The 22,825-nt window shown below is 46.6% G+C and overlaps 1 protein-coding gene across 3 annotated transcripts in view; it reads right to left on the minus strand.

Annotated features, from left to right (window-relative positions):
- Nucleotides 1-22,825, minus strand: part of NCKAP5L (NCK associated protein 5 like) — a 68,465-nt gene that overhangs the window by 43,684 nt on the left and 1,956 nt on the right. Inside the window, exon 1 of one of the 3 annotated variants that reach the window (XM_067463883.1) lies at nucleotides 10,053-10,138. The exons of 1 other annotated variant lie outside the window; for it this stretch is intronic. In XM_067463883.1, coding sequence (XP_067319984.1) covers nucleotides 10,053-10,136 — 84 coding nt within the window. In that variant the 5' untranslated portion in view covers nucleotides 10,137-10,138. Of the gene's footprint in view, nucleotides 1-10,052; nucleotides 10,139-22,825 lie in introns of those variants that run through there. One more of the 3 variants, XM_067463884.1, reaches the window with a different exon arrangement.

Below are 22,825 nucleotides of genomic sequence, written 5' to 3' on the forward strand. Positions count from 1 at the left end.
CTTCCTTTGCCTTTCTTCCCTCCCTGTTTGCTTCCTTCTTTCACTTTTTATTTCCTTTTATTTCACTACCATCATAACAATAACAATAATGCAATGCATTGCCTCTAGGACCTGACACCTCTCCCATTCCCCCAGAGTCTAATAGGAATAATAGCATAATAATAATAGAAATAACAACCTTTACCCTGTGGCCAACCTTCCCTCTTTCTCTCCTTCTTTCCCTCCTTCCTGGGGTTGCGTGTGTGTGTGCGGCGGCGGGGGGAGTGATGGAGCGTGGGGTTGCGTGTGTGTGCGGCGGCGGGGGGAATGGGGTTGCGTGTGTCCGTGCGGCGGTGGGGGAGTGATGGAGCGTGGGGTTGCGTGTGTGTGTGCGGCAGTGGGGGGAGTGATGGAGCATGGGGTTGCGTGTGTGTGTGCGGCGGCGGGGGAGTGATGGAGAGTGGGGTTGCATGTGTGTGTGCGGCGACGGGGGGAATGATGGAGCGTGGGGTTGCCTGTGTGTGTGCAGCGGCAGGGGAAGTGGGGTTGCGTGTGTGTGTGTGGCGGCGGGGGGAGTGATGGAGCGTGGGGTTGCGTTTGTGTGTGCAGCGGCGGGGGAAGTGATGGAGCGTGGGGTTGCGTGTGTGTGTGCGGCGGCGGGGGGAATGATGGAGTGTGGGGTTGCGTGTGTGTGTGCAGCGGCGGGGGAGTGGGCTTGTGTGTGTGTGTGCGGCGGGGGGAGTGATGGAGCGTGGGGTTGCGTGTGTGTGTGCGGCGGCGGGGGGAGTGATGGAGCGTGGGGTTGCGTGTGTGTGTGCAGTGGCGGGGGGAGTGATGGAGCGCAGGGTTGTGTGTGTGTGTGTGCAGCGGCGGGGGGAGTGGGGTTGCGTGTGTGTGTGCGGCGGCGGGGGGAATGATGGAGCGTGGGGTTGCATGTGTGTGTGCAGCGGCGGGGGGAGTGGGGTTGCGTGTGTGTGTGCAGCGGCGGGGGAGTGATGGAGCGCGGGGTTGCGTGTGTGTGTGCGGCGGTGGGGGAGTGGGGTTGCGTGTGTGTGTGCGGCGGTGGGGGAGTGGGGTTGCATGTGTGTGTGCGGCGGCAGGGGGAATGATGGAGCGTGGGGTTGCGTGTGTGTGTGCAGCGGCGGGGGGAGTGGGGTTGCGTGTGTGTGTGCGGCGGTGGGGGGAGTGATGGAGCGCGGGGTTGCGTGTGTGTGTGTGGCGGCGGGGGAGTGATGGAGCGTGGGGTTGCGTGTGTGTGTGCGGCAGGGTGTGTGTGTGTGTGCGGGAAGCGGCGCGGCGGGGCTTGGAGTGGGCATGGCTTCCGCAGAGGGAACGTTGACTGGAAGGCTGTGTGCGCGCCCAGGGAACTTGCGGCTGGGCGCCCATGCGCATGCTCAGTTGTTTTGCCGTTTTGTGAGTGTGTTGTTGTGTTGTTTTTCATTTTGAGTAGATATGTTTGTACCTTGTGGGTTGTGTTATGGGCATGGGAATTTTGGTTAAGTTTCGTTGGGGAGTTTTTGAGTTTTATTGTTTTGCCGTTTTGTGAGTGTGTTGTGTTGTTTTTCATTTTGAGTAGATATGTTTGTACCTTGTGGGTTGTGTTATGGTCATGGGAATTTTGGTTAAGTTTCGTTGGTTTTTTTTTTAGTTTTGTTGTTTTGCCGTTTTGTGAGTGTGTTGTTGTGTTGTTTTTCATTTTGAGTAGATATGTTTGTACCTTGTGGGTTGTGTTATGGGCATGGGAATTTTGGTTAAGTTTCATTGGGGTTTTTTTGGTTTTGTTGTTTTGCCCTTTTGTGAGTGTGTTGTGTTGTTTTTCATTTTGAGTAGATATGTTTGTACCTTGTGGGTTGTGTTATGGGCATGGGAATTTTGGTTAAGTTTCGTTGGGTTTTTTTTGAGTTTTGTTGTTTTGCCGTTTTGTGAGTGTGTTGTTGTGTTGTTTTTCATTTTGAGTAGATATGTTTGTACCTTGTGGGTTGTGTTATGGGCATGGGAATTTTGGTTAAGTTTCATTGGGGTTTTTTTGGTTTTGTTGTTTTGCCCTTTTGTGAGTGTGTTGTGTTGTTTTTCATTTTGAGTAGATATGTTTGTACCTTGTGGGTTGTGTTATGGGCATGGGAATTTTGGTTAAGTTTCGTTGGTTTTTTTTTGAGTTTTGTTGTTTTGCCGTTTTGTGAGTGTGTTGTTGTGTTGTTTTTCATTTTGAGTAGATATGTTTGTACCTTGTGGGTTGTGTTATGGGCATGGGAATTTTGGTTAAGTTTCATTGGGGTTTTTTTGGTTTTGTTGTTTTGCCCTTTTGTGAGTGTGTTGTGTTGTTTTTCATTTTGAGTAGATATGTTTGTACCTTGTGGGTTGTGTTATGGGCATGGGAATTTTGGTTAAGTTTCGTTGGGTTTTTTTTAGTTTTGTTGTTTTGCCGTTTTGTGAGTGTGTTGTTGTGTTGTTTTTCATTTTGAGTAGATATGTTTTGTACCTTGTGGGTTGTGTTATGGGCATGGGAATTTTGGTTTAAGTTTCGTTGAGTTTTGCTGTCCCGTTGAACCAACCTAACAGATTTATATATATAGATAGGCTTGCTAAACCGGCTGATTTCATTAGGAACAGCTGAAGCATTTTCTGCAGAATCCACTGGAAACACTGCATGTTGTTGCTAACAGCTACGTGCAAATGTCTAGGTGATGTTCAGAAACCTACTGTTGTCAAATTTTTGGGACCCCAACACTGAGCTAAGGTGACCCCATTTGGGGTAAGGACCCATAGTTTAAGAAACGGTAGTCTAGAAAGAGGTTCTCCAGCCCTTCTTCAGTCATTAGTAGAGGCTGGATCTCTTCCCAGTCTACCAAACGGATGCTGAAGAAAGGCCCAGGCTTGGCTCAAGGCAACCAGCCAAGCTGAAAGTGTTGCATTGCAAGGAGAAGTAGGGGGCTTCTTCAAGGGAAGGGCAGGCAGCTAAGCAAGCAGGACTAAGTCCTAGGAGAGCAATGCTGTAGAGAACATGCATATGTAGGAAATGACTTGCAAGCGCACAACAACAAGCTATTACATCAACCTTGGAATTCAAATCCGCACCTTGCAAGGATGACAATATACGCACTGATGTCCTCCCCCCACCAAACGCTTACCACGAATAAGGTTTAAAAAGGGACATCTAGCCTCTTCCACACCCCACACTCCCTAAGTGGGAACGTCTTCCTTTTCACTGAAAGGTTAGAGACACCGATGTCAGACAGCACTGAGCAAAGTCCAGAGGGCACAAATAATTCTCTCATGTCATCTCCCATCCTGGCGTGAATCACAAATATGTTTTCCGTACACACTCAGCTATGCGCCAGTCATGTATATACATAAGCCATCTGCTTAAGGCTTGCTTGTCTCTTGTAAAAATCCATTGCTCAAGATAGTCCCAACAAGATAAGAATGGCTGTGCTGAGTCAGACCCAAGGTCCCACTAGCTCAGCAGCTTTTTTCTCTCCCTGCAGACACAGCAACCGCCAGTTTGATATCACAGGAAAATGCTCAAGCACTTTTTTGGTCATTGTTAATTCCCTCCAAGGTGGGTTTGGTCAGTTATACACAACACCTGCCCAGCCTTTATCTCCTGGGTAGTCATCGAAATGCATTTTGCCCATCTTTTGTGCTACCTTGTCGCCACAGAGTCCTGCAGAGATGGATTCCATAACTTTGCAAGACGTTGCTTTCCGAAACAGAATTTTCTCTTGCAGTTTCCTACTTTCCAGAGATTGCAAAGAAGTAAACATTTGCCATCTAACATCCCAAAAGGCAGCCACTTCAGAATAGAAACAAGTGCCTATTTAGAAGAACATGGAAGCAACTTGAGGAGGAGGAAACCACATACCTGAAATGGAAGCTTAAAATGGCTGCCTAAGAAGTCTAAACAGAACTTGGCCAAAGTTACAAGGGATTCATTCAACTAGTGAGAGGGCGAGAGAGAGACTGATTGAAGAAATCCAACCAGGATGTCATCATTACATGTGTTGGAAAGTTCCATGACAGGAAGTTTGTTTTTAAAAACGACCGGCTTTATTTATTTGCAAGCACAAAGCAGGAAGGGAAACTTCAACTCTGCCTTCTCCCAATGTATTCGACTGGGATGCGCCACACCACACTCAAACTGCAGAGACTGGGTCAGGATGCAGGGCTAAACAAAGAAAGCCCCCGTCACCAAAACTGGAATGCCCAGACACAACAGCAGCAGCGGGAGGAGCAAAAATAGCAACAGAGCCGCAGGGAAGGATACGGACATTTATTTACGCTATTTATTTATAGCTGCAACTGGTCACCCGCCATGTCTACACGCACAGCAAGAGGTGATGGTGGTGGTGGAGGGACGCTGCAGAGCAGGATGGGGGAAGTGTATGTACAAACCAGATCTGCTTATTCTCACAGTAGCCCTTAGCCTTGGATTCTGCTATTCACACTTACAATGCATGTTGAGAGAGAAGACATGATGCAGAGTCAGGAAACAAGTAGACGATGCTGACCAAAACTGCTATGCTTATTCACCATAGCCAATGCTGCCCAGGACTGATGGGAGATGCAATCTGATAATATCTGCTAGATGCAGATTCACCAAAATTTCTCAGAGTGAAATGGGCATGAGTGGACAAGCAGCATGACAACTTAGTCAAGATGGCAATTAATAAGCAAGAGCTAGAAGACACTGCAGCAGCTTGCTTTTGGCTAGAGCTGCTTCTATACAGCCATGAAATCTGGACTGAAACATGGATCCAGCTCCTTTCAGAGTGCTCACACAGTCTGTGGCTAGAAGCTGGGATGGAGGCCACAAAGATCAGCTGAATGTGGATCAAGGATTACCCCCACCAACCCACCCACATACACACCTCTTTTGACAAGATGTGCTGCTAAAAAACAACTTCTCAGCAATTGAGTACAGCAAAGCAAAACAAGAGGCAGAAATCGAGTATTCCCACGTGAACACTGTGGATGCTTTCCAGAGGGTAGTTGTTTACCTTCTGGTTGAGTTGTATATTTGGTTTCTTTCTGCGACTGCTGCAGTGTTAGCCCTATCTGCACAAGCATTCCACATTTGGTTTCCGCCTGTGCAGGGTGCTTCAGCGGATTTTTAGCATGGTGTTTCTGTCCAGATGCATGTTGCAGTTCGCATTTGGGATATACATTTTGTAGACACCCTGGCCTCGAAGTGGCTTCAAGATGGCGTTTGTAGGCCTTATAAGGATTTTGATAGGAAGTTGATAGGCAGATAAGTTAGCTGACAGGGAAGACCCATTTCACCATTGGCATCTCTGTCTGCCTATCTTCCTTTTTTCCTCCTATCACCTTGCTTGTTAGACTGGTGATTATTAAGCGCACAAATCTTTCTATATACATAGCAAGGCCTCTTTCCATGTACATAGTAAGAATCCTCCTTTTCTCTTCTCCTGAAAGCACGGAGAGACAAGATGTCTGATTCACTGAGTGAGTTATATAACTAGGCCCCGTTTTACTTTCTTATCTAGTTATGTAGCTCTTTGAATAAAATACGTTAATAACTTTTAAAGCCTGATTCTGCTCCTGTATTGCTAAATTTCAGCCGCTCTAACGCTGGCACCCATAGCTTCCGGTCTGCTGCTGCTGTTTCATTATTTTTAATGCTTTTTCCCCTTTTTTGGAAATGACCCTCCTCCCAACAAATTTCACCCCCTTTCGACTTCTCCTCTTTCAGCCGCAGAATTGAGCACTTTGTACTTTGAACTCAGTTTGCAACCAACAACAAAGGGAGAATGTGCGAGGAGGAGGAGGAAGAGTAAGAGAGAGAAACTGGGACATTTTAAAAGCAGCCAGAAAAGTGTGATGACTGAAGATTAATCAGAACTCTCCCTGCCAAACCAGGACAGTGAAAGAATATAACGTTCTCTCCTGCTAGTAACTGCGCAGCACTTTGCCTTGCAGGCATTCCTCCAGCAATCCTAATAACAGCCCTGTGTGCTAAGTCCTCATCAAGGGTAGGTACTGAGAAAATAGTGGCTTACCTAAGAGTATATATCTACACTATATTGAGAAAATAGTAGCTTACCTATGGTACAGTTTGTAAGAGTTTGAGTACCGTGACTCTATCCCAGGGGTCCTGAAACTAAGGCCCGGGGGCCGAATACAGCCCTCCAAGGTCATTTACCCCGCCCTCGCTCAGGATCAACCTAAGTCTGAAATGACTTGAAAGCACACAACAACAGCAACAATCCTATCTCATCAGCCAAAAGCAGGCCCACACTTCCCATTGAAATACTAATAAGTTTATATTTGTTAAAATTGTTCTTTATTTTAATTATTGTATTGTTTTTAAGTGTTTTTTCCAGTGTGCATAGAAATTCATTCATGTTTTTTTCAAATTATAATCCGGCCCTCCAACTGTTTGAGGGACTGTGACCTGACCCTCTATTTAAAAAGTTTGAGGACCCCTGCTCTATCTTATGGAATCCTGATATTTGTAATTTAGTGAGGAACTCTACTAGCAAGCTCTAGAGAAGACATTAAGGTAGCCTCCAGCATAGAAATCCAAGTAGCTCACCACCTAACTACATACCCCAGCATCCCATAGCATTAAGTTGTTTTTTTTTTAATGTAAGGAACAACTTGAGAAACTGCAAGTTGCTTCTGGTGTGAGAGAATTGGTCATCTGCAAGGATGTTGCACAGGAAACACACAGATATTTTACCATCCTGTGGGAAGATTCTCTCATGTCCTCACATGAGAAGTGGGAGCTGACAGACAGGAGCTCACCCGTTAACTATGTTGTTTGTTTTTAACTGTGCTTTTATCCCACTCCTTCTCCAAGGAGGTCAAGGTTGAATACATCCTGCTCCAATTTATCCTCACATCTACCTTGGTAAGACTGAAGGATTAGCAACTGACCCCAGGTCAGAGAATATGCTTTGTAGGTCAGCAGGGAATTGAACTCCAATGCCCAGGGCCTCAAGCCAACTGTCTACTTCACCATCCTGTTCCAGGCAACCCTTTCACTGCTGCATCAAGTTCAGGATTCAGCTTTCCTGACTTGAGCACTGCCCAACTCAAGTGCATCAAGAACTAGAATTTCCTGGAAATGATCCTAGAGAGATAGGGTTACAATATATCAGGAGCTAGATGCTCTTCTCTAGTCCTTTGTCATCTCCAAGATGACTGACAGTAGTTTTAGAATCATAGAATCACAGAGTTGGAAAAGACCTCTTGGGCCATCCAGTCCAACCCCCTGCCAAGAAGCAGGAAAATTGCATTCAAAACACCCCCGACAGATGACCATCCAGCCTCTGTTTAAAAGCCTCCAAAGAAGGAGCCTCCACCACACTCTGGAGGTTTTTTGGGGGGTTTAAACAAATGCCTTTACCAGAGCTATCTGGAAATGCTGTGGGTTCAGCATATGTCCTTTTTTTGCATACAAAACATGAACCACATCACTGAGAGCTGGCCTGTCACCTTGAGGACAGCCACCACTAAACAACAACAAGGCCTGCTCTTCCTATCTGAAGAAATCCAGCTAAGAAGAGCAAGGGCACACTAAATTGCAGGTTGCACTAAGACCCATTGTGATGCCTCAGATATTGTTGTGTATGTTTAGCTTAAAGATTAGAAATCTGGGACATGAAATGATAACCATCTTAAAATATCTGAAGGGATATCATCTAGGAGACAAAGCAGATTGTTTTTGTTGCTCCAGATACAAGAACATGAACCAATGGATTCACATTACGAGAAAAGAGATTACAAGTGTTAGGAAGACCTTCTTCAGTGAAAAACTATTAAGACCATGGAGTACATTGCTGTAGAGTCTGGTGGACTCTCCTTCTTTGGAAGTCTTTAATCAGAGGTTGGATGGCCCTTCCTCAGGATTGCTTTTGGCTTGCCATATAATGCAGTTTCAAACTGATTTATGTGGCCAGTGCAGACCATATATCATGCAGTTCACTGACCATACAATGCAGTTTCAGAATGTATTATATGGCAGTATAGATCCAACTCATGTTCCTGCATGATTGGGAACTGAACTGGGTAGCCCTTGTGTCCCCTCCTTCCAACTCTGGGTTGCTGGAATGGAGGAGAATCATACAAGTCTGAACATTTCTTCACCATCAGTTAGAATCATAGAATCATTAAGTTGGAAGGGGTCATCCAATCTAATCCCCTGCCAAGAAGCAGGAAAATCACATTCAAAACACCCCTGACAGATGGCCATCCAGCCTCTATGCAAAAACCTTCAAACAAGGAGCCTGTACCACACTCAGGGACAGAGAGTTCCACTGCTAAACAGCTCTCACAGTCAGGAAGTTCTTCCTAATGTTCAGGTGGAATCTCCTTTCCTGTAGTTTGAAGCCATTGCTCCATGTCCTAGTCTCCAGTTATAATGCATAAGGCTACTGGGACTTCAAGTCCAACAGTTCCTGGAAGACCACAACTTGCCTTTAACTATGCTAAAGAAATGAATTGTTGGGAATTGGTGGGAAGCTAGATAGCCAAAGTCATTTGCAAGGGAAGCCAAATCCTTGTTCTCTTCATTTAAAACCTCTGCACCACTGCTGCACAGATGCCGTTAGCTGCTGGCGAAAGAGTGCACATCGCCACCCACGCAGCTGGAACGCTGGTCCTGAGAGTTGCAACACCCGCCTCTTCAGTGTCAACATGCCCTGAGCAGCTGCACCTTGGGTCTTGTAGATTTCTCGTGGCCAGTCCTCCGTCCTTCCTTCCTTCCGTCCGTCCGTCTCCTAACTCCACCCAGCTGCTCAGATTCTGTCAGATATTTAACAGCAACAGCATGCATCCCGAAGCTTTGTCCCCAAGCTGCATGTCTTGCATAAGTGAAAGAAAAATGCTTTAAGAATCCCGATGGCTCCTCCATGATCCTTCCTGGAAGGAACCAGAAGTCACATTCTCCACAGCCAAGATCAGTCCTTCAGTGCTTACATGTTCTCCAGCCAGCTTGTATAACACACAGTCATACAAAACATGGGGGGTAGAAAATGAGAAAAACCCTTTTGACAACCACAATATGGCATTTTGTTATTTTCAATCGCAGTGTGTCAAAGGTACAGCTTAATTTTTTTAATTAACCACAACTTTCAGAATTCCTCAGTGGGTAAGATGCCGTAACTTTTCTAAGCAAATGAGGAATAATCTGCATAGTACAAAGGTAGAGGCAAAGAAGAAAGCTCAAACAAGTGAATCAAGCTGCACAGTGCTTATCCTTCTGTTCTCAAAAGAGAAAAGACAAACTGGGCCCCTCAGGCCCACACAAAAAAAATCAAGGGAACTGGACCTAAACTGGAAATAAAGTGACAGTCATTTGCTTGAGTCGAAGGGAGGAAGAAGGAGCCCCTAGTAGCGCAGTGGGTTAAAGCACTGAGCAGCTGAACTTGCTGACTGAAAGTTTGGCAGTTTAAATCCAGGGAGTGGGGTGAGCTCCCGCTGTTAGGCCCAGCTTCTGCCAACCTAGCAGTTCGAAAACATGCAAATGTGAGTAGGCCAATAGGTACCGCTCCGACAGGAAGGTAACGGTGCTCCATGCAGTCACGCCGGCCACATGACCTTGGAGATGTCTACGGACAACGCCGGCTCTTCAGCTTAGAAGTGGAGAAGAGCACCAACCCCCAGAGTTGGACACAACTAGACTTAATATCAGGGGAAAACCTTTACCTTTACTTAAAGGAGGAAGAGAAGGAGAAACCGAAACTACAGAGAGTCCCCAAGTAGCAAACATCTGACCCATAGTTAGAAACAGGGGTGAAACAACAGGGAGTGAGAGAAATCTACCTCTAGGAAGGGAAATTCACTCCTGAAAGAGTTATCATGGGGGAAAGGGGTCTCCACTGAAGCTTTATCCCCAATCCAATTATCACAGGGACTGACAGTGAGGTGAAATCTTCTAAACAGGGGCACAGACGGCAAAACAAACACCACAGGGGTGTTAACCCCAACATATGCTATCAAAAGCTTATAGAAAGAGAGATACACACACACATATATATTTGACTTGAGTTATACTTTAAAAACATACTTGTTCCAGCTTACATATAAATTCAACTTAAGAACAAACCTACAGAACTTATCTTGTTCATTACTTGGGGACAGCCTGTACTTGAAATATCCAATTCCATGTATTGAGTGGAAATCCCCAAGTTCATGTGGTATAGGACTTTATCCTCCACACATCTCCCAGTAGCTGAAATTATTTGATGCACTTATTTATTTATTTGATGCACTTATTAACCGCCATTCTCAGCCCATAAGGGCGACTCATGGCGGTGTACAGTACACATAAAAGACAATTACAAAAAAGCCAGTTTCAACAACATATAAACTATACAACAATTACAGACTACACTAAACATCCGCTTCGTCTCTTAGTGGAATCATAGCCAGTCTCATATTCCTTGTTCCATTCCAGTTCTCATTACCGTATTGTTTAGCACTTAATTAAATGCCCTCTCGAACAGCCATGTCTTAAGGCTTTTTCGAAAGGACATGAGGGAAGGCGCCTGTCTGATGTGTGCAGGGAGAGTGTTCCACAGCCGGGGGGCCACCACCGAGAAGGCCCTCTCCCTCGTCCCCGCCAGCCGTGCCTGTGAGGCAGGCGGGATCGAGAGAAGGGCCTCCCCAGACGATCTCAAGGTCCTCGTGGGCTTGTAGGCCAAGATGCGGTCAGAAAGGTATTTTGGGCCGGAACCGTTTAGGGCTTTGTAGGCCAAAACCAGCACCTTGAATTGGGTCCGGTAGCAAATCGGCAGCCAGTGGAGCTGGGACAACAAGGGCATTGTGTGCTCCCTGCCACCCGCTCCAGTTAGTAACATGGCTGCCGCGCGCTGAACCAGCTGAAGCTTCCGGGCCGTCTTCAAGGGCAGCCCCACGTAGAGAGCGTTGCAGTAGTCCAGGCGGGATGTGACAAGAGCGTGTACCACCGTGGCCAAGTCAGACTTCCCGAGATACGGGCGCAGCTGGCGCACGAGCCTGAGCTGTGCAAATGCTCCCCTGGTCACCGCTGAAACCTGGGGGTCCAGGCTCAACGATGAGTCCAGAGTCACACCCAAGCTGCGAACCTGCGCCTTCAAGGGGAGTGCGACCCCGTCCAGCACAGGCTGTAACCCTATACCCCGTTCGGCCTTGCGACTGACCAGGAGTACCTCTGTCTTGTCTGGATTTAGTTTCAGTTTGTTCGCCCTCATCCAGACCGTTACAGCGGCCAGGCACCGGTTCAGGACCTCAACAGCCTCCTTAGTAGCAGGTGGGAAGGAGTGACAGAGTTGGACATAATCTGCGTACAGATGACACCGCACCCCGAAACTCCGGATGATCTCACCCAGCGGCTTCATGTAGATATTAAACAGCATGGGGGACAGTATGGAACCCTGTGGCACCCCACAAGTCAAAGGTTGTGGTGCGGAACAGGAGTCCCCCAATAACACCTTCTGGGTGCGGCCCTCCAGAAATGACTGGAGCCACTGCAGAGCAGTGCCCCCAAGACCCATTTCCGCAAGGCGCCCCAGAAGGATACCGTGGTCGACGGTATCGAAGGCCGCTGAGAGGTCCAGGAGCACCATCAGGGACACACTCCCCCTGTCTAGCTCCCGGCGCAGATCATCCACTAAGGCGACCAAGACTGTCTCGGTACCATGCCCCGGTCTGAAACCAGACTGTGCCGGATCCAGATAATCCGTGTCTCTCAAGAATACCTGGAGTTGTGAGGCCACCACGCTTTCCATGACTTTGCCCAAGAAGGGGAGATTGGAAACAGGCCGAAAGTTGTCTAATTTAGTGGGGTCCAGTGATGGCTTCTTCAACAGCGGCTTTATGATAGCCTGTTTTAGGCTCGCTGGAATCTTGCCTTCCCGAAGGGAGGCATTCACCACCACTGTTACCCACTCAGCCAATCCCCCTCTGGCCTCCCTCAGAAGCCAGGATGGGCAGGGGTCTAGGATGGACGTGGTGGGCCTCATTCCTCCAAGTATCTTGTCCACATCCTCGGGTTTCACAAACTGAAAAGAATCCATCAAAATAGGACAAGCAGGTGCTCTTGTTACATTCTCGGAGTCTGCATCTAACGTGGCGTCCAGCCCAGAACGGATCAAGGCGACTTTGTCTGCAAAGAACCGAGCAAATGCTTCACAGCGTGCGACCGAATTGTCAGGGCTCCCACCTGCAGTGGTGGGAGTTAAAAGACCTCTGACAATCCGAAACAACTCCGCCGGACGGTTCTTTGCAGACGCAATAGTTTGACTCGCTCGGATCTGAACGCCACACGCTCTCTAGTTCCCTCTTCCTTCGCTTCATCACTGCCAGCTCCTCAGTAAACCAAGGGGCTGGTTTAGCTCGGCTACTTGAGAGGGGACGTTCCGGAGCAATCATGTCAATAGCCCTGGCCATCTCCCCATTCCAGAGAGCCACCAAGGCTTCGACATGGTCACCTACCGAGGTGGCGGGAAAATCCCCAAGAGCCGTCAGGAATCCATTCGGATCCATCAGCCTCCTGGGGCGGACCATCTTAATAGGTCCTCCACCTTTGCAGAGGTTAGGGGGCGCAGTGAGCCTAAATCTGATCAGGAAGTGGTCGGTCCATGGCAACGGAGAGATGGACAACTCCTCCACACCGCCACCCTGTTCCCATCCCTGGCAGAAAACCAAATCCAATGTGTGTCCAGCACAGTGGGTGGGGCCAGATATTTGTTGGGACAGCCCCATGGTTGCCATGGCAGACATGAAGTCCTGAGCCGCACCTGTGAGGGTCGCCTCGGCATGGATGTTGAAGTCTCCCAGCACAAGGAGCTGTTGAGACTTCAACGCCAGGCTCGAGACCACCCCCGCTAGCTCAGGTAGGGAGACTGTAGTGCAGTGAGGTGGACGGTACACTAACAGAATCCCTATTCTGTCCCGGTCACCCACCCTCAGGTAGACGCTTTCAAAATTTGCGGTCTGCGGGATGGGGCACCTGGTTAGATGGATGGAATCTCTATAGACCACTGCGACCCCGCCTCCCCGCCCTCCGGATCTCGGTTGGTGCTGCACGGAGAAGCCCGGAGGACAAAGCTGGGTCAGATTTACTCCTCCAGCTTCATCCAGCCAGGTCTCCGTGATGCACGCCAGATCTGCCCGCTCGTCCAGGATTAGGTCCTGGATCCAGGTCGTTTTTCCGTTGACAGATCTGGCGTTCAACAGCACCACCTTCAGTCCAGAGGGTCCGCTCACCTGGTTACACCAATTTACCTTAGTAAATTATCTCTCATATCAGAAGAGCTGTTTCTGATGGGTGAGACTCCATCATAAAATCGACACCATGGAACAGACGATGTCTGGTCTTCCCAGTTATGCAGCATATGAACTTGAGGTAAAAACAGCATGAACATCCCCTGTCCAAAAAAGAGCGACTGTCATAAAGAACAGGAGGCAGATGCAACCCTCCACTACTGAAATCACTTTACACATGTGTATATAAATCTGAGACCAAAGGGGGAAAATACCTGTACTAATAAGGCTCTGGAGCCTTCACAATCAGCTATATGAATAATTATTAGGCGAACTTATTGGGAGAATGCGATGCTGGCCAATACTATGCAATGGTGACCCTGAGCTTTGCTACTTTTTCTTGTGGCTTTCATTGCGCGGAGCTGAGCACCTTCCCGATCATCATTCCAGACTGCCCCTCTGCCTGGTTGGGTTACGTTGGCCCCCGATTTTTCATCTCTTCTTGTTGTTTTAACGCTCACATTCTCATACACACACAGACTCTCACCCCGTCTTGCAGCAATGGCAGGAAATGGCACTACATCACCCACAGACCTGGGGAAGTACGCTGCTGTCTGAAAGGAAAAGGAAAGCCAGCCATTGTGCTCAGAACAATGGCATCAAAGGAGGGCGCCCCCTTCCCTCCTGCCCCCCAAAATCAATAGCTTGAGAGGGGACTAGGATTTGAAAGCTGGGAAGGAAGCATGGGGTGCCCGACTCCGTGTGACCTAACTCAAGGGGAAGCAGTGTTGCTCACTCCCCTGTCCTTTTCCCTCTCTCGGCTTCAGTCGTCTGAACGGGAGTCTGCGTCCAGGCTCAGCCCAGCCAGATGCGACACAGCATGGCTGCCAGACAGGATATTTTGCAGAGTGCTATAAGCACCCTTCAAACGGCACAAGAGTACATGGCCAGGCCTCAAGAGGGAATCAAAACCGACAAGCACCAGCTTTCATTCCGGCTGCAGGGAGGAACCATCTCCCCCCCTCCACTCTTTTCTTGATGCACTCACCAAACACATGCCTAGAGGAGGTTGCTTTTTGCATCCCTCCAGGAGTCTGTAATCAAGGTCTTGTTTTGTCCCAGTCCAGCTACAATTTGGTCAATGTTCTGCATTAGATTTGACTGGACACAGAAAATACGAAGTTAATACAGAAATGTTGCAAAACAATTACTCGCAAAGACTGCACCTGTAGTGTCTCTGCATGAATCATTATGGCCTTAGTTCAGGAGACATGTAAAGACTGATACACATACGCACACACACACGCGCACACACACACACATAAACCCTATTAATTTCAATGAGATTTCCTCCCCTGTAAACATGTACAGGACTGGAGCTGTAATCTGTACAATAATTCATCAGTTTCCATTCCAACACTGTTCCCTCTCTATCATGGGCAAAGGGAAATATATCAGAATAAAAACAGGTGCATTCAGCCTACAACAGCTTAGAAAGGGACTTTCTTCCTAATTTGTTCATATCTTTCCCTGTCGCATAACAAAGAATGAGTTAATTCAGTCTATCTAAGCAGCTAAGACTTTGTGTCAGGAGCGACTTGAGAAACTGCAAGTCGCTTCTGGTGAGAGAGAATTGGTCATCTGCAAGGACGTTGCCCAGGGGACACCTGTGTGTTTGATGTTTTACCATCCTTATGGGAGGCTTCTCTCATGTCCCTGCATGGGGAGCTGACAGAGGGAGCTCAACCCACTCTCCCCAGATTCGAACCACTGACCTATTGGTCTTCAGTCCTGCTGGCAAAGGGTTTAACCCATTGTGCAACAGCTAAGACTGAACAGAAAGGGTTCGGTGAATTAGAGGCTCAACTAAGGAGAGGAAAGATGGACTCAGATATTCTGCTTGGCTATGGAAACTCAGCAAAGGTCCGGGATGGTAAAGTGTGGCTGGATCACCTTGTATTGTGCATGTATAAGTTCCCCTTTAGAATATTCCTTCAAGACATTTCCGACTTATGGAGACCTTAAGCAAACCCATTACAGGGTTTTCATAACAGGTTTTGTTTTGAAGGGATTTGCTTTTGCCTTCCTCTGAGGCTGAGTGTGTGACCCGCTCAAGGTCCTCCAGTAAGTTTCCTTGGTTGAATATAGTTCCAAACCCCAATCTCGAGAATACTAGTCCAACCACTACACTATTCTCTAGTGTTGTGGTAACACAATGGGTTAAACCCTTGTGCCAGTTGAACTGCTGACCTGATGGTCAGCGGTTCAAATCTGCAAGACGAGGTGAACTCCTGTCTGTCAGTTCCAGCTTCCCATGCAGGGACATGAGAGAAGCCTCCCACAGGATGGTAACACATCTGGGCGTCCCCTGGGCAATGTCTCTGCAGACAATCAATTCTCTCACACCAGAAGCAACTTGCAGTTTCTCAAATCGCTTCTGACACGATAAAAAATGCTCTATGTAACATTCACATTGTAAACACACAGGTGGCTCTAAGGTACAGAGACGATTCATGCAGCCTACCACATGCTGTTGGACTGCAACATTACTATTTCTCATAATTATGCTGGCTGGAGATGTCTAGCAACCTTCAGAGGTATTGTCGAAGACTTTCATGACCAGAATAACTGGGTTGTTGTAAGTTTTTCGGGCTGTATGGCCATGTTCCAGAAGCATTCTCTCCTGATGTTTCACCTCTGAGGATACCTGCCATAGATGCAGGCGAAACGTCAGGAGAGAATGCTTCTGGAACATGACCATACAGCCCGAAAAACTTACAACAACCCAACCTTCAGAGGGCTCACAATCAGAATGGGAGATAGTCTGGCAAAAAGCTCTAGTCCAAGATTCCCTCCTATTCATTCCTAGAGTGTGATAGTGTGAGCAAAGTACAAGGAGTCATTATCAAGCAGGGACTCCTTCCACTGTGTGTATAGTGAAAGGATACAAAGGATTTCCTGCAAAATGGAAAATAGTAGTCTATCGTTACCGGTGTTGTTTGGTTCATTTATCTGCCTATGTAGTCAATACACATGTACAGTGATGAAGAACATGTTTGTGTTTGCAGGAGCTTGCAAAGTCCTGTTCTGTTCAATGTGGGGAGTAGAGTGGAAGGGGCCCTATGTTTGGGAGCCAGAATACCTGGATTTTTCTCTCAGATCATCAGGTGAGCTCATCGGGTGTGACCCAGGTGCCTAGAAGGAGCATGTTGCTGATCCTCCCAGGCAAGGCTGATTCATGGACCAAGTTTGGGGGACAGGAAAGGGAACACTCCTTTCATTATTTTGAGTTGGCATCCGCCCCCTAGTTCCTGAGTCCCACTGCTTCCAAGGACAGATGGGATCCATTAACACTGCTGTACTCTCGTCCTTGCAGTGGAAATGTTGGGGAAGAGCAGTGCACAACCAAGAAGGCTGTTTTATGTTACCCCTTGTTTTAATTTTCAGTGTAATTTTCATTTATTTGTTAGCCTTTGAAAAAGAAAGGACAACTGTCCTTGTGGGAGTCATATTCAATGATATGGTGGTGTTGATTTTTTATCAGCACCCAAAGAGAACTTGTATAACCTTTGAGTCCAACTGAGAAAAAGAAATGTACAGCATAATATTTCACAGACGCATGGAGTAGAGTATCTGTGGACAGAGATTTATGTGTATGTTGGGCTGCAACCTGCCTTTATTGTCAGAGAAAAAACAGATAGAAATAGGATTGGATGAGAGTGATTGCATGCTATTATTATTATTATTATTATTATTATTATTATTATTATGTCAGGAGCGACTTGAGAAATTTCAGGTCGCTTCTGGTGTGAGAGAATTGGCTGTATGGACGTTGCCCAGGGGACACCTGAATGTGTTACCATCCTGTGGGAGCTTCTCTCATGTCCCCGCATGAGAAGCTGGTGCTGATGGATGAGAGCTCACCCCATCTCACGGATTCAAACCACAACTTTCAGGTCAGCAGTTCAGCAGACACAAGGGTTTAATACTCATCCCACTCCCTGTTAAAATCATGCTAGATGGGCTGTATAATCTAACACATGAATATAAATGGATGTTCCCAGCAGCCTCAAAACCATGTCAGCACTGTGGCCAACCTGCCCCTGAGGGCCCTTTTAATTAATTTATTTATTTACTATATTTGTATACCGCTTTTCTCAGCCCTCGGGCAACTCAAAGCGATTAACAGTAGCAAAATTCAATGCTCAAAACATCATAAAACAGTTAAAAACAATTAAAACAGTAGCATAATACACAATCATTACACATCAATAAAACATCTCATTAACGTCTCATAGTTAAAATCAAGATCTAGTCTCATCATCCAATTGTTCCATATTTCTATATTCATTGCACTGCCTTTTCGAATGCCTGCTCGAACAACCAGGTCTTCACTTTCCTCCGAAATGCTAACAGGGAGGGGGCCGATTTAATATCTGTAGGAAGGGCGTTCCACAGCCAAGGGGCCACCACTGAAAAGTCCCTGTCTCTCGTCCCTGCCAGACGTACTTGTGACGCAGGCGGGACCAAGAGCAGGGCCTCCCCAGATGATCTTAACACCCTAGCTGGTTCATAGGAGGAGATGCGTTCAGACAGGTAAGTTGGGCCAGAACCATTTAGGGCTTTATAGGCTAAAGCCAGCACTTTGAATTGTGCCCGGTAGAAGACCGGCAGCCAGTGGAGCTGGCGCAACAGAGGAGTTGTATGCTCCCTGAGCACTGCCCCTGTTAGTAACCTGGCTGCCGACCGTTGGACCACTTGAAGTCTTCAAATGCAACCCCACGCAGAGAGCGTTGCAGTAGTCTATATGGTATGTAACCAGAGTATGGACTACCGTGGCCAAGTCAGACTTCCCAAGATACGGGTGCAGCTGGCGCACAAGTTTCACACTATGATTCCACTTTGCCAAGGTAGCATCCTATGGAGTCCTCAGATTTGGAGTTTAGGGAGGAGTGAAAACTGCAAATCCAAAGTGGAATCATAGTGCTATAACCTGATACAGGCATGCCTCAGTTAACAGAGACTCTGAAAAAGAAGCTCCTTTTTACAAGATCTTTTTCACTTTCAGAACCCCCTCATCTACGTGGTTAATGAAGCTATACCTGTAAGTTTGAAAATTGTGCATGTATGCATGGGCAGGTTGTGGAAGGCCCATTATCCTGCCCCACGGTGATTCCGAAGTTCCCCTCCTGCTGCTCAGCTGTGGCCTTTCAACCCGCAGCCCACCCCAGCCCTGCTCAGGGTGAGGACTTGATGCAAGCTATTTCAGCCCCTGACAGATGTCGAGACAAAAGGAGGTCATGGCTTAAAGCCCAGGATTCGGCAGCTGGGGGTGTAGCAGCTTTAAGGCAGAAAAAAAGCCAGGAACAGCCTCTTGATCTCTATGCCCCCCCCCCCCACGCACCTTCCAAAAGCTTGAGAAGTAAGGTGAGGGATACCAAACAACCCCAGCCCTAACAAGGCTCATTATGCACCTTCAAAGTTTGGCAAGCTGACACACGTTTTCAAAAAGCTTGACTCCTCAAAATATGTCCCAAAGACATCTAATGTGTTCTGCCGCACATCATATAATCTGTTCCTTGTAACCACAGATTCTTCATTTCTTATTTACTTATTTGCTTGTTTTGCATCCTGACTTTCTCCAAATATAGAGACTCAAGGCAGCTAACAGCAAACATGCACCCACAGCTTGAAAATGTTTATATTTAACTTTGTTTACATGGTGTGCTACTTTTTTTTAGCTTACTGTTTTCAGAAGCCGCCTCACATCTCACTTTGGGAGAAAGGTGGCATATAAAATAATTAAGCCATGCCACCCCACCCACCTCCAACCAAAAAGCAAACACTGATTTTGCAATTTTAGATAAGGGACATCGTTTTACTATGCCACTGTATATCATCAACCAACACTGAAAAATGTCCTCACCTGGCCCTGCACATAGAGTTCTGTGTCTTCTAAGCGGATAACCATTTCAATACAGACGATTTCAACAGAACACAATTACAGCAACGTGTTGTCGAAGGTTTTCATGGCTGGAAAAACTGGGTTGCTGTGAATTTTCTGGGCTCTACGGCCATGTTCCAAAAGCGTTCTCTCCTGACATTTCGCCTACATCTATGGCAGGCATCCTCAGAAGTGATAGCTGGCCCTGATTGATTCTTGTCTGCATTTCCCCCGCTCTTTATTTGGTGTTTGCTTTTAGAGTTTTTAAATACTAGTCACCAGATTTTATTCATTCTCATGATTTTTCTCCTTTCTGTTGGAATTGTCCACACACTTGTGGAATTCAATGGCTTCTCTGTGTAGTCTGATATGGTGGTTGTTAGAGTGGTCCAGCATTTCTGTGTTCTCAAATCATATGCTGTGTCCAGGTTGGTTCATCAAGTGTTCTGCTATGGCTAACTTCTCAGAATCAATCATGGCCAGCTAATACTTCCCAACAAAGGATTCCCCCAGGCAGCAACCAGCCAGGATTTGAAGCTGCAAGGCTATTCAGTGCTAATCAAGGTGACCAATTGCAACATTCACACTTGCCTCCAGCAGACAAGAGTTCGTTCTCCCACCCTGGACATTCCACGGATATATAAACCTCACTTGCCAAGTTTCCAACAGACCTCACAACCTCTGATGATTCCTGCCATAGATGTGGGCGAATCATCAGGAGAGAATGCTTCTGGAACATGGTCATACAGCCCGGAAAACTCACAGCAACACAACTGCAGCAGTTTGAAACCACTTTAAGTGCCATACTCATATCCTGTGGAACCCTGGGATCTGTAGTTTGATGAGGTGCTTTAGAGAGCTCTAGTGAACTCACCTGAACTACAGCTTGCATGGCAGCCTAAAGAGAGCAGGGTTAAGGATGAATAAATCAAGGCGTCTAGAAATTGTTCTCCTGGGGAAAGTGGATTGAAGCTCTCTAGCACACAGCTTCTTAAACTGTGGGTCCTGAGCCTGAATGTTTCAATGTGGCAGAAAACATTTCTGAACACCACCCATTTACACAAATCTGTTAGTAACAACACACAGTGTTTACAGTGGACTCTGCAGAAAATGCTTCATCTGTACTTCATGTTTAATTCTACGCCTATTTTATATACCCAAGTTGTGAAAAACATCTTAGGTGGAAAAAGGTTGTACTTGGGAAAAGTATAAGAAGCCCTGCCCTAGTAGGCAACTTTAAATACCTCATAAAACTAGAAACCCCTGGATTACAGAAAATGGAGCTCTGCTGTTAAAAGTGGCACCAAACTGCTAAAATTGTGCAGTGTGGATGATTCTGGAACTAACAGAGTTAACCACACAGATATCCTAGCAGGATAGGAAGAAGAGGACAAAACTGAGAAAGTTGGAATATTCTGGACACAGAGGATTATTTTATCCCCACGGAAAATTTCCAAATGCAGATTTACGAAAAGAAGGCACTACACTGACGTGGCATTAGCTCTCCTTTTTGCACCACATCTAGCCTTTCTGTTTTTACTAGACACTCAGTTTCATAGATAACACATGTGCACAGCCAGTCAATGCACACAATCCTTTATCATGCATTATATTAGCATTTAAGACAATTCATGATACTTGTGCCAGTTTTCACACGTTTGAAAAAAATAATAATAAAGAAATGAACTGAGAAGAGGAAAGCGAATGTGATGGGGGAGGGGGACAAGTCATGCAGTTACAGTTTATAGAAACCAATTACATAGATTATACAGGCGGCTCTATGTCTTGCACCTTCTTTAATAAGCCAGATTTTTTTACTGAAGTATTTCTGCCATCTGTTAACAAGGCATGTCTTATTTTTTCATCGAAATTGCAAGCTGCACAGCAAGAGGATACATGTGGACAGAGCATGAAGATGGGCATATCTTGCCATGAACTTCCCTAACACATTAAGCCGTACTCCTCAACTGTCCCAGTTTGGCAGACATGGTTCTGATTAATCCTCTGCTGTTCCACTTTGTAAATCTGCTTTTGTAATTGAGTTTTTCTTTCCTTTTACTACTTTCCCCCTTTGTCCTCAGCTTCCTTTTATTGCTGCAAACTGAGGTCAAAATGCAAAAGTAGTTCGTACTCAATTGAATCAGCAGTTGCAGAGAGGAAGAAACAGAATCTGGTCCTTCCCAGCCAAAAAGAAACTACTTGTAGCTCTTTCTAGCTTGGGTGATTTCCCTCTTTAATAATATTTGCCATCTTGACCACACTATGATCTTGCTTGGTCACGTGTCCCAGTTTTCATCTGAGAGACGTTGAGAGGGGATGACTAAGGCCATTTTGCAGACGGAGAAAACCAGCTCATTTCTTGTTGAAGTGAGGTGAAAAGAGGTAGGGATTGGGGCACTGCATTTCCAAGTATTCAAGGCTGATTTCTTTTCAGGAAAGTCTGGAATAGATGTAATGCAATCTGCTTCCCATCTGGGCCAAGTCAGCAATATTCTCAGGACATCAGTGATCTTTCGACACTGTCAGAATCATTTTTTGAGGGAAGAATGAAGGAGAACTGAGGAAATCATACATCCTAGCAAATATCTAGGAGCTCCCAGTGGCACAGCGGGTTAAACTGCTGAGCTACGGAACTTGCTGACCAAAAGGTCAGCTGTTTAAATCCAGGGAGCTGAGCGAGCTCCCGCTGTTAGGCCCAGCTACTACCAATCTAGCAATTTGAAAACACGCAAATGTGAGTAGATCAATAGGAACCGCTCCGGTGGGAAGGTAACGGCACTCCACGCAGTCATGCCAGCCCCATGACCTTGGAGGTGTCTACGGACAATGCCAACACTTCGGCTTATAAATGCAGACGAGCACCAACCCCCAGAGTTGCACACGACTAACTTAATGTTAAGAGGAAATCTTTACCTTTACTAGGGTGTATCTACACTGTAGAATTAATGCAGTTTGACACCACTTTAACTACCATGATACAATGCTATGGAAGCCTGGGAGATATAGTTTGTTGGGGCCCAGCACTCTTTGGCAGAGAAGGCTAAATACCCTGTAAGCCTACAGCTCCCATGATTCCACAGAATAGAACTAGAGCAGCTCAAGTGATATAAAACTTCAATAATTCTACAATGTAGGTGCATCCCTAGAGTTTCAGGATGGGGGAAAAGATGGGGGGTGGGACAAATTATGGGTCCATAATCTGGTGGGCAGAAATGGCAGCTCCTACTCAATCCTATGTCTGTTTAATCAGAGGTTTCTCCAAATACAGCAGGGCTGCCTCCCCAAAAAAGTGAGTATGTTTAGGATTTCAGTCACATTCTCGACTTGTTTGGAAGCAAGCCCTGCTGAATGCAGCAGAACCTACTCCTTGAGCCACAAGGAGAGGGAGGTAAGAAATAAGAGTAATTCTATTTTTAGTAGTAGTGGTGGTGGTGGTGGGGGTCCCCTGGTGGCACAGTGGGGTAAACCACTGAGCTGCTGAACTTGCTGACTGAAAGGTTGGTGGTTCAAATCCAGAGAGCAGGTGAGCTCCTGCTATTAACCCCAGTTCCTATCAACCTAGCAGTTCGAAAACTTGCAAATACGGGTAGATCAATAGGTACTGCTTCAGCACGAAGGTAATGGAGCACCATGCAGTCATACTAGCCACATGACCTTGGAGGTATCTATGGACAACGCAGGCCCTTCGGCTTA

The sequence above is a fragment of the Anolis sagrei genome, chromosome 2, assembly GCF_037176765.1.
Source record: "Anolis sagrei isolate rAnoSag1 chromosome 2, rAnoSag1.mat, whole genome shotgun sequence".
Classification (NCBI taxonomy): Eukaryota; Metazoa; Chordata; class Lepidosauria; order Squamata; family Dactyloidae; genus Anolis; species Anolis sagrei.